This window comes from Rosa chinensis, chromosome 7 (assembly GCF_002994745.2).
Source record: "Rosa chinensis cultivar Old Blush chromosome 7, RchiOBHm-V2, whole genome shotgun sequence".
In the NCBI taxonomy this organism is placed as follows: domain Eukaryota; kingdom Viridiplantae; phylum Streptophyta; class Magnoliopsida; order Rosales; family Rosaceae; genus Rosa; species Rosa chinensis.
Window position 1 is genome coordinate 51,800,433 of NC_037094.1, and position 17,561 is coordinate 51,817,993.

A 17,561-nucleotide genomic window follows, 5' to 3' on the forward strand; every position below is an offset into this window, starting at 1 on the left:
TCCTTGTGGTTTTCCTGGTTTTACTGGGTCATGTCTGCCAGTTGCTCCCGTGTCTGCCGCGCCCCATGTTCGAGATATCGGACTGATTTCCAAAGCTCATCCATCTTCTTTTGCTCTGCCGCCAGAACTCTTTTTGTCCTCTCATAGTACGAGGTAGTATTCTGTTGAAAGATAGCAAGTCGCTCTTCTACACTCGCATTCTCTAGGACAAGAATAGGCATATAGGTATCTATTATTGCTTCATCTCCCACCACTTGAGTGATGTCGGACACATTGCCAGCGTCATTGGGCTGGATGGCAGGAATATTGTTACCCTCAGAGCTGGGATGGTGATCTTCTCCTTGTTCAGTTGACATGTCAACTGATGGTGAGCTGAGAGAAAATCTTAGGATTATTTGTTCGTCAGAAAGACCACGACAGTCTGCACGAGAGTGCGGCATGTAACTAGAGGTCTTGTGTTTCGGGCAGTTAACGTAAACCTTTTGGTAAGGATTTCCGCTTGATTTCCCAATGGTGGCAATCTCGAAGAAACGCTATGCAGGTCCCACTAGGCATGCCAAAATGTTTGGCTGCAAAACTGGTCCGGCTAGCAAACAGTCTCTTTTTGAATGCGCAGGCTGCCAGTACTGTGGGGTGCAATCGTCGGGGAGTTCCTTGACCTGACTTCTTCTCAAACGTTGTGGACGAGGAGAGCACCAACTTCGTCATCGGGTTCTTTTCTCTACCTTTCGGAAAAGGACTTCTTGCCTTACGGATAAGGGCTTGTGTTGTGATCTCTTGCGTCACCGAGTCGATACTCAACGTTGTAGGTTGAGCGGAGCAATCACCGGGAAGTAGGAGAAAGCACGAGTTTGCTAAAGCGTGACTTTAGCTTAGCTGGGTTGCTAGGGCATTACCCTTGCTTCGCTGGTTTTCAACTAGGTTGAATGTAGGTTTGCTCCGGAGAGGCTTTGATAATCTGAGAGATTGATTGGAGAGTTGTGTGTGTTTTTTCATCCTTGAAACCTGGTATTTATACCTTAGGGTTCCGACTGCTCCTTGACATAAAAGGATTATTGATTGAAGTTTCCTATTCAATCTCTGCTACTTGATTCCAATAGGGGCTCGGTTTCCTTATGGAACTCAGAATGGGTGAAGCCATGACCCAAACCCAAGTAGGCTTAATTTTGGGCAGCAGGTATCGGCCCGCTATGCTAAACCCCCTCAAGGGACTTGCCAAAAATACTTTTGGGTTCAAACAACAACAAAAGAACAAAACATGAATTATATAAAGGCAGTGGCGAAGCCAGAAATAGATCGCAACTGGGGCACTCAAAACTTTAAAAAAAAAAAAATTGAGACTCAAAATATATCAAAATTAAAATAAAATTAGAATAAGTTATCGAAAGATTATTATTATTTTTTTGCTAAAAAGATTAATATTTTTTTTAAATTACATATTTTATTAATCAAATTTATAGCTTTTAGATTTTAGACAATTTTTCATAATGGAAATATAATTTATCTTTGAACTTTATGGAAGAATACTATTAATGTTTTTTTTTGCTGAGAAGAAATAATATGTTAGAAAAAGAAAGAAATTAAAAAAAAATATTAGCACATTGCAAAAAAGGTGTTAACGTTAAAAAGAAAAAAGAAAAAAAAATTAGCATATTGCTGCTACTAACATTCAAACCAGGGACCAGCCTAACAGGCTAATATGTCTCCTACCACTATTGCATAACAACACTTTATGTTATTATGAAACCAGATAATATACATATCTTTCAAAATCTCATTGGGGCACGGACCCACCGTGCCCTTATGTGGCTCCGCCCTTGATAAAGGTTTCGATTCTCAAAAATATGCAGATACCCAAGAGACATCAACATAATTGGCCAACATGCATAAACAGATTAAGAAATCACAGCTATAAACGTCCAGGTGTATACGAGGTATTACCTTTTGAAATGCATCCGTTATAAGGTTATATTACTACAATAGACGCATACAAATATTGAAGATACATATATAGCAAATGACCAAAGTTTTCATCTAAGATTGTTTGTAAAATATATATATATATATATATATATATATGGTCTAATTGTTATATTAATAGAAAAATCAAGAAATCATTTATGAAGATAATATACCAAATAGAATGCATAAATCTAAACAATGCAAAAAGAATAAAAGTTAGAAAAACCTTAAACAATATAGTTGAGTTGAGTCTAGAACGTGGTTCTATGTCCTTAAGACGAAATTGCCTTCTCATCGGTGCTTAAAGGTTTCAGTGGCAAACGTCTACCAGGATACAACAACGATCTTTTTCTTGTGGTAGTAGCACTCCAAACCTCAAGAACAACAAACCTAGATTGTGTATGAACTCTTTCTTGAAAAACTCAATTGGTTTTCAAGACATTAGGAAAGACTCATATATAAAGGAGAGGAGGAAAGATGAATTCAAGAAGTGATTTTCAGAATATGGTGTAGCAAGTGTTTTATAGATGTAAGGTGACTTTTCAAGGAGAGATGACTGTTCACAAACTTTTCACTAAAAGTTATCTTTTGTGAATAGTCATGACTTCTCATTGCAAAGTCTTTACAAATATATAACTTCAAACATTTTCACTAAATTATTTATCCACAAATTATGAAAAATAAAATATCTAATATTAAATTTTCCAACAGTATATGACTACATGCAATATGCAGATTGCAGAAGCTAGAAAGAGGAAGAAGGAGAACAAAAAAAGAGAGAGAGAGGGAGAGAGAAAGAGTTAGAGAATAATATTTGTCATTTTTAACTAAAAATTGAGTAAAAGGTCGTATATACCTTTAATTTTAATAGAAAAATGACGGAAAATAGATTGAGATTTGAAGTTGATCAATTTTTATAAATTTATGTACAAGTCCTTATTTTGAGGGGGAGTATTGAAATTGCAAATCAATCCCGATCCAATCAAACAGTGACATCATTATCCCGACCCAATGATGCATCCAATCAAACAGAGGCATCGTTATCCCGATCCAAAGACTAGACTATGATTTTAGAAAATTTTAACTCTAATAGTGATAAAAATTCTGTATTAAAATGAAATTGAACTTACTTGTGAAATAAAATTATGATATCATCTGCAATCTCTTATCTTAATGGACGGTAAAAAAAAAACAAAGAAAGAAGAAGATTAACATTGGCCTATTGCGTTTAACTCGTAAATATAACCTGGAATAGAGACCCCCAGAACCCAGAGCGTACCATACCCAGATTCAGGCTTGGAGTTGCAGGCGAAGCAAATCTTCTCTTACTATTTCTCGCTCTGCTCAAAGTTGGTCGCTAATACTACTTGGCTTGCGTTTTGATCTGAGAAGTAAGTTCCTCTTCTTTCCCGATCAAGATTTTAGAATCTCCTTGTTTCTGTTTGTTTTATAGAACCAATCTCTGTGTCTTTTATTTTTAGTCTTCATCAGTTCGAGTTTTTGATTTTTGTACCCTTTCGTATTATGGGCAACAAAATTTGAAGGAAATTATATAGAGAATAAAAGAAATCTAAAATTAAGCTGTATTCTGTAATCCTGTGGTTTCATGTAGATAATGATTTGATATTAATCTCAAACTCATATAATTTTGTTTGGTTACTGCTGCATTTAGGTTCCTGTTGTATTTCTTTCGTGGGTCTTCACTCATTTGTTGCCAAAAGGAAGCGTTGTTTTAGCAGAGGACACCTCGTTCTCTGCAAACTTTAGCACCATTGCTGTTCAACGCTTGCAGAAGCTACCTTCCAGTAGCAGCAAGTAACACGTACTTGTGTGAAGGCCACGCATTTAACTTCCTTGACAATGAATTTTCGTCTAGTCTCGATTGAGCTTACAGAATTATAATACTTGTTATCTAAGTTTCAGTTCTCTATTCTGGTATTTTGTCCCTCGTGTGTTAACTATGCCAGTGGTTTTGTGCAGGACTTGGTTTTTCTGAAATAACTAGTTGGAGATAAGGATTGATAGTATATAATGCTTGATCTGTTTCTGTCGGAGCCCAATTGGAAAGAAGATGAGTCTGCTGAGATGAGAGTGTCTCTTTTGAACAAATTGGAATCTGTTATTTGGTCGTTGATGGCTTCCGGAGGCCGATCAGAGGCTAGACTATGGCTTTGCAACACTATAGCTGGCATAAGTTCTATCACTCATCATCATCAACGTGAGTTATTTATCGACTTATTGAGATCTAAGCCGCTGAAGAAGCGCTTAGCAACTCAGCTCCTGCACATGATATTTGATAATAGGCCCCAAAAGGCAGGGTCTGTCATATCCAAGAGAAGTTATGCACTTAGGAAATTTTTTCAAGGTAAGTACTTTTACATTTGACACATTCAATTAATATTCCCATTATGGAATTTTGTTCATTAACTATGAATTTCATTGTTTTCAGGCTAGTTTTTCTTGCTCATATTGTTTTTGTTTCCATAGGCTTTTAGTTCCCTTATGATGGATGTTTATCATTGTGTGCATACTAGTGGGCATGTAAATATGTAGTATGGTTCCAACAAGGAGTTTTTGGATTTCTGATCATGATATGACATAATTGTTCAAAACCCCAGGAAACCCAACACGAATATCTCAGTGGTTTTCCAAAACTGGTTCTGGATTGAGGCAGGGACAAGGTGCTAATGCGTTATCCCAATTTGCTTTTGTTAATCGAGATAATTGTTGGGAGGAGCTTGAGTGGAAGGGAAAACATGGGCAGTCACCGGCGGTAGTTGCTACAAAACCCCATTACTTTCTTGATTTGGACGTCCAGCAAACCGTAGAGAATTTCCTTGAAAATGTGCCTGAATTTTGGTCATCCAATGAGTTTTCTGAGTCACTTAAAGGTGGAGAAATTTTGATCATTGATAGAAACTTTTTTGTTCTATATTTTCTGGATTTGATGTACAAAGAAGATGCCAGAGATGTATGGGAAGTTACGAATGAGTTCCTGGAGGAGGAGCACTTTTCTTCCCTGTGTAAACATCTTCTTATTACTCTTGAGGAGTCAGACTTATGTGATTTTCTTAAAATGCTTCATAAACATGTCAAGCCTAAAGTAGAATGCAAAGATCCTATGGACTCCTCTTATTTGTTTGAAGTTGTAGTATCCAGGTGCAGTGATTGTGGGTGCTTTGATCAGATATTACTGTTAAATGCAGTTTTTAACTATGGCCGCCAGCTTCTACGACTCTTACGAGATGAAGGAGCGCCTGAGGATCAAGCAAAACTACAAGATATTGTGTCCGAGATTTGTGCAATCCCCGGCAATGAAAATAGCATGGCACCAATAATTAAAGGGGGCTCTAAACTGAAGACTATAGAAGCATTTAAATTGATGGGGCTTCAGTCATGGGTCCTCTTTTTTAGTTTATCAGAAAAATGCCAGACTCCTCAGTCTTGGGAATCATTATTTGTTGATAATGAAATAAGTTTTCGAAAGTATGATAAATATTCATTTCTTCATGATAATGAAGTTGCTGGAGAAGGTGGTTCTGATTTGGATTATAGAGGGTCCAAAAAAGTTAAGCGAAGGAAAAAGACTAGTAGTAGAAGGAAAAGAAGAAGGGACTTTGATCATGATGACAATGAGTTGCTGGATTCCGATACTACAAATAATAGGCTGGATTTGCATTCTAGTGTGGGAAGTTGGTTGCTCTCACTTGATGGGTATTCTGCATCATGGAACAGTGTAAGTATCTCACTTTTTTTTTTTCTTTGGTCTGAACTTTATTGGAGACTCATAATATATCTTCTGTATTGAATATTTGGCCTCTTTACATTTCAGAGCAATTAGGTTTTTTTCGCTGCACTTATTTGAACTCTTCTGCTGTGATTGGTGTTTTCCTCTTTTACATGATCAATGTCCGTAGAATAATCACAGTGCAAGCTTTTTGTCCCGTAACACAGGAAAAAGCTTACCATAGTCCTGGGGCAGATAAATATACTTGAATATGTGTAAAGGACTCATATTGCACAATGTGCTAAAGGGTATATCAGTTTGTTTATCAAATGGTTGAATTTTCTTGATTCTTGATTTCATATTGTAGGGCAGTGATTTTGTCTTACTTATGGTTTTGGTTGAACCTTTGCATCATTCACACAGCTTATTGATAAAATGCTTTGTTCATAAATTTTCTGCAATAGTTCATTTTATTTGCATACTTCAACTATTAATTTTGTGGATTTCTTATTCACTGTCGTTCTGTACATTGTTTCCCACTTATAGTGAAGTTCTGTTTCCTACAAAAAAGGCTCATAGTGAAGGGAAAGAAATTTTAACCATCAAGTTTTCTCTAACATGCTAGCTTTTTGGTCATCCTTTTACTTCAATAGTTGTTTCTAATGTAGTATAAGGAACTTGTTACATCTTTCTTAATTTTGTAACAACTCTTTCTATTTCTCTTCAAAGAAAAAAAAAATTCTGATAATTTTTGTTTTTGAAGGCGGATTTACCCGAATATCTTTCCAAGTATTGCTTGTCTACATGGATGAAGTGGGCCTTAGCACAGTGGGATCAATGAGCTTCATTGGTTGGGTCCATCTTCTTCTCCAATGCCTGGGAAGCTGTGAATATAAGCAGTTTGGATCAGGCGTTTGCAATTGGAAGTTCTGCAAAATTCCTCATTTGGAGCATATGTGGCTCGGACTAGGCTTTAACTGTTTGTTCCTAACAGGAATGCTACAAAGACAATGATCTTATGAAAGCTCTCAAATTTTCGTTTGTCTTCACCTTGAGCCTTTGACAAATCCTTTTTGATCAAGATATCACCACTGGTTAGCTCTCACAGACATTAGATCTATATCCATACATCTCTATCGTAATCTGTAATAGGGTTTCAGACCTCTGCCATTAATTGAAATATATTGAGGATACTGATTTGAGCAATGGTGATCACTTGTTTTAGTTACTTTTTGCAATTCTGGCTCTATCTTGTCCTATTTCTTTTTATAGGAAGAATGATGATATCTTTTGGGTTATCGGATATATACTTTTTTTCTAAATAAAACTAAAATCACAAACAAGAATCACCATAGATATCAAAATACAAATACACTTGTCGAGGGAAATTGTTGAACCACTCACAGTTCTGTTGGCCAGAAAAAGGCCTGGAACAAAAGAGAGAACAAAAAAATTAAATAGTAGACCTAGCAGGGTGCCTAGCAGTAGAGAGACATGCCAAGGGGGATTTTTGTAAAATTTTAAGTCGTCGCTTTACCCCTAATTTCAAGAACAAAGGAGGGGAGAAAAAAAAACTCTTACCCTCCATCTTCTTCTTCCTCGGTGACTGGTGTGGCACTGAGGAGCCATGAGATGTGACGTCGAGCACCCAAGAGGCTGTTGCAGGGGAAGTGGTTGCTAGCAGGTGGATTATGTACTCTTTGTCACTCCCTCTACTATAACATATGGGACCTATACTTGTAATTCGCCTCAGGCGTTTAAAATTTTAGGTCCGGACCTGTAGGAAATTTGTTAAAACTGCTCTAAGTAAACTAATGCTAAAAAAGAAAACTGTAGCATATAGTTGGCTGAAGGTTCATGGGAGAGCTTCTAATGAGGACAGCTAAAATAAGGATTTCATGATGACTTTCTTGTGAGACCCACTTTTCGATTACATTTTCGCGAATCAACCGTTAGATGCTTAGATATTTATGTGTGAATTATTTTCGCAATTTTAAAACCAAATTGAAAATCATTAAGACATTCATAATCGTAACTTATCGTTTATGAACATGAACGGTTTAGGTTTGACATATTTAGTTTGTCCATTGATTTAATTTAGTTCGGTGCCTTAACGATTATCAATTTAGAAGAAAATTTTTAGAAGTGATATACTCATGTATACATAAATATTTAACATTTGATTTGCGATAAAGTAATCTAAAACTGATCTCCCAAACTATTGATTAGAATACCCTCATTCCAATCTTCATTTTAGTGGTCCTCAATAAAAGGTCTCCTGATGGTTCATATCTTTGAAAGGTGGTGGTTTGTAAGCCTATTAAAAAGATGTAAGCTTAGTAACTTACTTAATTTTAAAGAGGGAAAAAAAATTGTGAATATATTTGAAGGTGGGGAGCCCCATTTTTTTTTTCGGCCTAGAGCCCCTGAAAACTCAGGGCTGGCCTTGCTCGACAACCATCACATATACGAAAACCAAATTAGAATCCAACCTCGTTGATAAAGTCTTCCCCAAAGCCATGCAAAATCACTTTGGTCGAAAGCAAAAGGCTTCGATGGAAACTTATGCAGGCCACACTCGAGCCATGCCATAAAAGAAACTTCCCCAATCAACATGTTGACAAAGTTCGAAACAATGAGAAAATATCTTTAAAAAGCTGCCCAAGTTACTCATGGATCGATGAGGAAGTTTTCAAAATTCCTTTTTGGATTTCGGCTGTTTTTCTTTATCTTATGGATTGAGGATTTGAATTTAAAATCTTATCCACCATTCTGGAGAGAAATAACCTCACACATTATATGTTCCAATTTTCTAGTTAGAGTGTTAGACATGCACTTCAATTTTTCTTTTTTGTACAAAAGGGACCAAAGGCCCAAACAAATACAAAAAGAGAGAACCAGTCTAAGTCTCTAGAAATTTTCCTAGGATAAGTGACACCAACAATATCATTTAAGAGAATTTCAGAAACAATCATAGGAGTCCTCCTGAGGATGCAAATACCATGGGTATTGGTATTTTGGTAGTGCTGGCTTTAGCTAGAACATTTGCTACCATGTTCTTTTCCTTGTGGATATGTAGAAATTGGATGGATTGGAGCAGTTGCTTGCGGTTTAAAACTTCAATTTTGATGATTTTTTTATTACATCAACAACTTAATATACAACAACTAGTTTTTCGTGAATTGAACTTACAACTTTCCACTTACAAAGAAAAAATTAATGTCACTAGACCAAATGGTATACTGAACACAATTTTGATTATTTAACCAACAATTCCCCAATTCCAACATCTACTATTGTAAAGAGAAATAAGATCACATACTTTTAAACTAAATTTTATCTACCATGTAGAAAAATAACGTCACATATCAAATCCAACATTCCACCCAAAGTTCCCCATTTGCCAAAGAAAACAAACAATTTTTTATATTTTTAATTTTCACACAAGTGTTTTTTTTTTTTTTTTCATAGAAAATGAAGAAATTTTGATTAAAAAAAAGGGAAACATTTTGATGAAATATAAATCGAACACAACGATAAAATTTTATTAATTGATTCTTTCCTTCTGTGTGCAATAGCGAAAACAACTTCATTTCTCTCTCTCTCTCTCTCTCTCTCTCTCATTCCAACACCAAATGATCATTGAATTCTAGGGTTTTCAGATTTCCAAGCAATGAGCACCAGCACCACCAACAACACCTCCACCACCGCCGATACCACCACCCACCGAGATCTCGGCCTGTGGTTCCTCGACCAATCGCGCCTCGGCTCCGTTCCCAGCCCCACCGCCATGGACGAGGACGAGGACTCCCCCACCGAGCTCAACACCCTCAACAGCTCCGGCGGCTTCCTCGTCGTCTCCCCCGATAAGCTCTCCGCCAGGTACACCAACATCAACCTTCACGGTCACGACGTCGGCGTCGTTCAGGCCAACAAGCCCGCTCCGGTCAAGCGCCTGGTCTACTACTTCGAGATTTACGTCAAGGACGCCGGCGCCAAGGGCCAGATTTCCATTGGATTCACTACTGAGAATTTTAAGATGCGGAGGCAGCCCGGGTTAGAGCCTCTGCTCTCATAAATTGTTAACCACTTGTTACTTTTGTTCTTGAATAGCCGAATAGGAATAGAAATTGGAAGTTGAAATTTGTGTTTTACTGTGGAGTATTCACCTTGTTAGCTTGGCAACTATCAGTTTTGGTTACTTTTGATCATGTTAAGTAGTGGGAGGGTTAATGTGAGTAGGGTTTAGTAGCCAAATTAACTGATCAGTTTTGGAATTTCATTTTCTGAACTGTACTGTTTGTAGTAAGTATTGTAGTAGGGAGAAAGCTAAGATGAGTATTGTTCGTCAGATTTGAAACCTGTTATGTTTGAGTGCAAGTTCGAGTATTTTATTTTGCTATCTGGGCGACTCTTTTGAGTTCTTTTATTTTGTGGGGCAGATGGGAGGTAAATAGTTGTGGCTATCATGGGGATGATGGATTTCTGTACCGTGGACAAGGAAAGGGTGAGGCTTTTGGACCAACCTTCACATCTGATGATAGAGTTGGAGGTGGCATCAATTATGCATCACAGGAGTTCTTTTTCACGTAAGACTGTAGTCTCTACTCTGTTTCGTGTATTTGTTCTTAAGAATTGAATTGGTGCATGTTGGGACCTCTTGATTTTTGATGCATGAAAATTCACTTAATTCTTACATGCTTTGCTCTTCATATTTGTCTCAGTAAAAATGGAACTGTAGTGGGAACTGTGCCCAAGGACATGAAGGGTCCCTTATATCCTACCATTGCTGTACACAGCCAAAATGAGGAGTATGTGATATCTTCCTTGATATTAAGCTGCTGTTCATCTATTTTGACTGGGCTATTGTTTGTGGTTTTAACTCTCAGCTTTAGATAATAAAATTTTTGGTTTCATGCTATCAGCCATGTGTTTGATTTTTATCTTGCAGGGTGCAAGTCAACTTTGGGCAACAACCTTTTGCTTTTGATCTTAAGGCAAGATATACCAATCCTTCTTTTTCTTTTATTTTAGTAACCATGATACATTTATTCTGTGTTGTCTCTTTGTTCACATTGTGATCCCATCCACGGGTTATGTACTTGCATCTCTATTCAATTATGTGTAACATTTAGAGTAATGATGATCACTGGTATTGTTGCTGTTGCTGTTACAATGTCTTTTGTTTTTGTTTTTTTTGTTTTTTTGGTTTTTTGTGAAAAGATCTTTTGCTTATCTGCGTGCGCTAGCTGTCATCGTAGTCTATGATACTGTTATTCTTTATGGGATAGGGTGCTAGGAAAGGCTCTATTTCTCAGGTTTGGAATGAACAATAAGCATGGGTTGTCTTTCCCAGAGGTTTCAACACTCAAAGACCGATGCTTTTGTTCAACTCTCAATCAACCGTCTTCAAAAATGTACATGCCACTTTTGTCCCGATCTACAAGTAAATAAAGCAACTTTTGAGTCCTATTCATGGACAAAGCAAACAAGTGGAATAAGAAAGAGAACAGTTTGTTGATATGAATTTCCTACATTTCTAAACCCTTAGTAAATTGCTGCACTACGCATACCCCTAAAGTATTCATTCCATGGAATGGGTTTAGGATTTTCAAAAGCCAGTTCTGTGACTGAGATAAATAAGAGCCTGAAGGTTGTACCAATGGAAATTGGCTGTAAACTTCATTTTCTCTTTAATTGTGCATCCCATTTTGGGAGATTTTATTTTAAACTTAATTGTTTGTGTCAGTACAGGGTCAACAATATTTTTTTGCCTAAACAGAAGTAATATGTAGACTCTGCATTGATTGTTGTTTCCTGTCATTCATTTTTGTAATGTATTATGCTTTTCATGTAGTTACATTTGCTAAATGTCATATCCAAACTCATTTCATAACATCTGATTAGGAATTTGAAGCACAAGAGAGGATGAAGCAGCAAATGATGATTGAAAAGATTTCGTTGCCAACTAATGTTAGTCATGGGTAAGTGGACATGAAGTTATTCTCTCCTAGTAATTTAAAGCTTTTAGCTTTCTTATAGCTACAAGTTTATCAAAGTATTTTACATTTCTATCTGATTTAGCTTACAAAAGTAGCTTTTATAGGCTCCACATTCATCTCTCTTAAGACTCATATAATACCAGGACTTGCTAAAAACTCATTAAATAACATGAGACCCTTGGAGTAGTGAAAGACATTGTATGTAGCCTAAGACTTAACCGGACTCAATAGCACTAGGCTCAAATAAATACTTTCTATAATACTAAAAATCAAGTCTTGGAATGACTCCTTTCTTGTTTAGTTATTATCTTTTTTTGACTTGGGCTCTTATTCTACCATGGAGATTTACTCTTTGGACCAAAAAGTTTTAGAGATGGGCCAATAGGTGGGGGCTCATTCCTGTGCTTCTAGAGACTTCTCTTTGGACCAAAAAAAAATTGAATTCGGCTGTAATGCTGCATCAGATTCATAGTGTTGGCATTCAACACTTTGAAATTAGTTGTTTGTGCATTGGGTTGTGACAGTTCGTGGTTGGAGGTGTCATAGCGCTCTTTTCATAATTCCCACCCTTTGATGATTTCCAAGATTAAAAAATTGAGGTCAGTTTCTTGAGATTAAATAGAAGAAAAACCCAGTAAGGGCTCCCCTTGAGAGTAGAGTCTCACATCAGAAATGCAAGACCTTGTTGAGAGCTTACGATGTATGGGCCTCTCCTGCCCGTGCCAATTGGTTTTGAGTTGAATGCTCAAATTCTTTCATGTTAGCTGAGTAGGCTACCTGTGAAGTTAGGCCCAATGGCACTGAATATAATCTGTTGATGTAAGTGGCGATGTGACGGGACTTGTTGAGAGTAATGTCCTAAATCTCAAATTCTATCACCCTTCTATTGTTTGATTTTGATCATTTTTGTTGACCTGAAACATATCTTGTTAAGTTTGGTTGCATCTGAATCTCTGCCCTCCCTAGTTTTGTATCTGGACCCCTTGAACTCCGCCTCGTGGGTCATTGTACAGCTTTAAGTTCATTTCTAGTTTTACTGAGACTCCATAGATTTTTTGGGCACCGCTTTAGTTAATGACCCACATCTTTTGTGGGGTTTCCCAAGAATCCCTTGGTGCCATGGCCATTTTTGAACTGCACGTAATAGGAACCGCAGATGGTCAGTTTTTGGGTTGAAATCTATTCTGATGGATGCTAGTACATTGGCTTGTATTCTTTACATATATAGCCACGTATCAATGTAGAAGTTTACCTTGGAGTTGAAAATTCATAATTTTAATTTATTTGTGAATCTTGTTTATCTCAATACTTTTATGCTTCAATTCTTTAATTGATTTATACTTTGTTAACCAGAATTGTGCGCTCCTACTTGCTACATTATGGCTATGAAGATACGCTCAATTCATTTGACATGGCTAGTAAAAGTACTGTTCCCCCTGTATATATAGCTCAAGAAAATGGCTTTGATGAGCAGGATATTTTGTATGCACTAAATCAAAGAAACACTCTTAGACAGGTATTGATACTTCACTGACAATCTTGTCTATCGTGCAGTTGTTGACTAGTAACCTGCTTTCTTTTCATTCTCTTACCAAGCTTTGTTCAAGCTTCTCTGTATTCGCATGAAAATTTCAAATGTCTGGCTTGAGTTTTTACATTTTGATTTCATCTATATTGAGTTATAACATGAGAAATTTCCCGTGGCTCATGGTATACAAGTCTCTATATTCCATTATAGGAATAAGGTAATGATCCTGTGGTATGGAGTTCTGTTTTGTTGTTACTACAGGCTGACAAAAACAATCTGTAGCAGTTATTAGTGTAGATAATTAAGTATTTGCTACAACTATATAATCATGGAAATCATGATACAGAGGACAAATTTATGAATTGGTAGAGATGCCTTTTGTCCTACACTCTCCAGTATGTTCTGTTTGGTGCTTACAAAAGTTCAGTCCTTGAAGATGCTGCATCACTAGATGCATTAAAGCATATTGAGAAATGGTCAGGACCTGAGGCGGTTTAGATTTTTTGTTTTCATTTGAAGTATATTAGCCCTATGATTTTCTAACAAATCTCTGCTGCTGGCTGACCAATTTTCTTTTATAATGAAGCTTGTCAGGAATGGAGAGATAGACTCTGCACTCGTTAAACTCCGTGAATGGTATCCCCAAATTGTTCAGGTAGACTGTCTCAGGTTTCAAAATGATTGTGGGTTTTTTTTTTCCTTGTTTTCTTTTTAGTTATATCTTTCTAATTATATTCTTTTAAACAAGAATTTTGGGATCATGCTGTAACTTCTGTTTAGTGTGTGTGAAGAGACAGCTCAAATGCTTCCTAGCAGTCTTCATTTTTATTGCAAAGCCTAAATTCCTTTCTAAGCGCCCTTTATATGTCCATCCCCTATGTTATAAACATCATTATTCCTTTTATCCCCTGTTAAGTATGTTAAGAGTGACATCCTTATCACAACTAGTTATGCATAATACGAAATAACTGGGCACATCAAAGGAGCCAATTTTAAGTATTCGAGCTTGTCTTTATGTTATCCTTTGTGTTTCTAGAAGATTTTTTTTCTTCTTTTCTTGAAAAACAAATAATGAAATTTGGGGGAGAAAGGTATAGTTGGGGATTTCTTCTTTAAAGGTGAGGATGCCACCAATTCGGCTGGGGATCTATGTCCTGGCCATATGTGCTTCAAGTTTCCAATTATCTTTTCTGTAGCCCCTTCATCTACTTAGTCAGTCGCTTAATAAGCCTAGGCTGCTACAACCAGCTATTTTTTTCTCTTGGTGTTTTTGTCCACAATGTTGGTTGGCTCAGGTCCCCAGTTCGAATACCCCCTCCCCTGGAGATCAGAAGAAAGGAATGTCTTGTACTGGTTACCGTTCTAGGAAAATGTTTACCTTCTACAAAAAAATTTCCTTCACTTTAGCTGATCACACACTAGGCTTATAAACTATGTAGAACTTGGTCATAAAAGCGATAACTAGAAGTTCTCCCCAAGTAGGATTTGAACCTACAACCAGTCAAGTAACAGCCGACCGCTCTACCACTGAGCTACTTGGTACATTACAATTTTCAATTAGTAAGCTACTGAAAAATTGAGATATTCTTTATCATCTGGTGTTTTGGATTGAACCAACCTTTGTTTTGGAGGGGAAAGTCTGGAGAAGGTTGTGATATGAATTCTGGTTATGGTTCACATGCTTTTCTGTTGCTATTTTCTGCTTTGCTTTCATGTTTATGCAACAAATTTCAAATCTGCTTTGTGATATAATCTGCTTATGCAAGATTGGTTACCGATCAGGATCAATCTATATAAATGAAACAAATTTATATAGATTTGTTTATGCAACAAATTTCAAATCTGCTTTGTGATATAATCTGCTTATGCAAGATTGGTTACCGATCAGGATCAATCTATATAAATGAAGGGCCCAGTTGGTGTCCATTTTTTTATTTTTTTATTTTCATTTTACTACAAGATAAGAGAGAAATATGGGAGAAAAAGGAACAAAAATAAGATGGTTACAACTTACAACAGGCCATATGTATTCTATTTTATCGTTGCTTTGGATTTTACTTTTTCCTTTGCACTATTCAACTTGGGATCAATGGGTACTTTATTAAGGTCATGACATCAGTTTTGGTATCTGCAGGATGATAAATCAGCTACTTGCTTTCTGCTTCACTGTCAGAAGTTTATTGAATTGGTTCGGGTACGTCTTTCCCCTGTTTGTTTACTATTGTCTTCAATAGTGTTGAAGTCATGGCAAGGACTTGGATTATTCATTTTACATAAAATTGGAACAATGAACAAACGTATTGCATACTTGTTACTATTCAATGTTGGAGCCTTAAAGGGAAACCAATAACTGATCATTTTGAAAATGAACTGACTGGATGTTACTGCTTTCAAGTGTTACCCAAAGTGGCACAGTGCAAAATAGCAACTGCTGCCTGGTTTATCCCCCAAGTGTTTACTGGCATGGAAGTTTTTGTTTAGTTGTAATAATGAAAAAATAAAATAAAAATAAACAAAGGTTATTTGAAGCTTTGGTCATACTGCATGAATATCAGTAGATATATATAGATAGCTTGAGGTACTTAAACTTCTTGTTGTAGGTTGGATCATTGGAGGAGGCAGTGAAATATGGAAGGATTGAATTGGCAAAGTTTTTTGGCTTGCCGGTGTTTAAGGAAATAGTTCAGGTAAGAGAGAGCATACTTTAGACATGTGAAATATTTAGCTTATTAGTGTTTTTGACTCTGGATGAAATGTGAGATACCAATGATTGAAATATGACTTCATGTGTGCATGGGTCCAAGAGTTCACAAGTATTTGCTTACTATATCAATTTCAATTAGGCTGAAAAAACTGTTGAATGGAAAACTCGTCAATGGTGACTCGTGGTCCGCTAGTATTATTCAGTTTGAGTTGCTACATCTTCTGGTGCTTTGTGGGCGTCACACTTTAGATCCTTTCAGTTTTTCATTTCGAAGTTTAAAGCTTGTTGTGTATCGAATAAGGTTTCAGCTTGTAACATTATAACACAATGTTTCTGTAGGATTGTGTTGCTCTGCTGGCATACGTACGCCCACGGGAGTCCTCGGTTGGATATCTGCTTGAAGAGTCGCAACGTGAAGTTGTGGCAGACACAGTCAATGCAATGATCTTGTCGACGAATCCTAACCTGAAAGATTCAAATAGTTTCTTGCATTCTTATCTTGAGAGGTTACTTAGGCAGCTCACGGCTTGCAGTTTGGAGCGAAGGTCCTTGAGTGGGGATCAAGGTGAAGCATTCCATTTGCACAGGGTACTTAACAGTTGTAAGAAGGCTAGATTAGGTGCTAGCTAGTCTGTTCTGTACCTCTCTTCTTCTGTTCATATTCACAGTTGGCCATTATCTGAACTGGATCTCAACCAGACAGATTGACTGTAGTGTTCAGCATACTGTATAGCGGCGTCGCCCTTGATGTTCACTGATCTGCAATGATATACTTGTTTTCCTGTATAGAATGGGTTGTTTCTCTTCTGTAAGCTTGTAATCCTTGATAAGAACCTCGAATAGATAATTCAATTGAACCAGCATGTAGCTTTTGCTACTTCAAGAGATTGGGTTGTTTATCTTTCTGCAATTTTAAATCTGGTCGGTAGTTACAGTTAACAAATTTATCTTGGAAGCCATTTTGAATTAGCCAGCGTCTCTTTAAGACGGATTATGTTTTTTCAAGCCACAAGTTATTTATTTATTTATTTATTTTTTTAATATCAGATAAACAAATTAAATGTTACAATTGGTTTTTCGTGAGTTATGTCACTAGATTAATTGGTACTGGGTACTCACAAGGTAGTTTCAATATTATTTTTGAATAAGGATTTGTATTTATAAAGTTATACTAAAAATTTTAAAATGAATGTTTTAAATTAACAAAACTTATGGAGTTTATATCGCTCTTAAAAACTAATAGTTAAAAGTTAAAAATTAAAATGAAGAGTCACTTAAGAGTTTGATGTTGTTGCTAAAATAGATAAAAAAAATTAAACTAGTTCTTAAAAATGATTAAAGTGCTAAGATAAAAAATTTGTTAAAAATGCTAGGGCATAATTGAAATGTCACAAAGTATATTCATAGAAAATACATAATTGGGATGTCAAAATACACAAAAAAACTTTTTTTAACTTTTTTTAATTTGTTTTAAAACAAAGATCAAAGGTTATCCACCAAAATAAAATCTTAGAGTAAATGTTCTAATCTCGTAGAAAGGTAATTGGCATAACACATACAATATTTGGTTATTCATTGTCACACTACTTTCATTCATTTATACTATTATTGAGAAAAGAAGCCTTGTTAGACATAATC

General features: G+C 36.4%; 2 protein-coding genes across 5 annotated transcripts; both read left to right on the top strand.

Moving 5' to 3' along the window:
* The first annotated feature begins 3,162 nt into the window (after window positions 1–3,162).
* On the top strand, window positions 3,163–6,917 carry LOC112179034. Of its 4 annotated transcripts, none has more exons than XM_024317342.2 (5): window positions 3,163–3,353; window positions 3,635–3,790; window positions 3,943–4,327; window positions 4,581–5,698; window positions 6,453–6,917. In XM_024317342.2, exons 3-5 carry the CDS (start codon window positions 3,994–3,996, stop codon window positions 6,528–6,530), a joined length of 1,530 nt encoding a protein of 509 aa, XP_024173110.1. In that variant the 5' UTR covers window positions 3,163–3,353; window positions 3,635–3,790; window positions 3,943–3,993; the 3' UTR covers window positions 6,531–6,917. The 4 variants fall into 4 exon arrangements, with proteins under 4 accessions (XP_024173110.1, XP_040367366.1, XP_024173108.1 ...); XM_040511432.1 differs by having other exon boundaries at window positions 3,635–3,784; XM_024317340.2 differs by having other exon boundaries at window positions 3,635–4,327.
* A 2,327-nt stretch (window positions 6,918–9,244) lies between these two features.
* On the top strand, window positions 9,245–16,808 carry LOC112177095 (ran-binding protein M homolog). Its single transcript, XM_024315292.2, has 10 exons — window positions 9,245–9,745; window positions 10,132–10,278; window positions 10,414–10,500; window positions 10,641–10,686; window positions 11,597–11,673; window positions 13,045–13,207; window positions 13,806–13,874; window positions 15,354–15,413; window positions 15,820–15,906; window positions 16,263–16,808. Exons 1-10 carry the CDS (start codon window positions 9,363–9,365, stop codon window positions 16,551–16,553), a joined length of 1,410 nt encoding a protein of 469 aa, XP_024171060.1. The 5' UTR covers window positions 9,245–9,362; the 3' UTR covers window positions 16,554–16,808.
* Window positions 16,809–17,561: the final 753 nt, after the last annotated feature.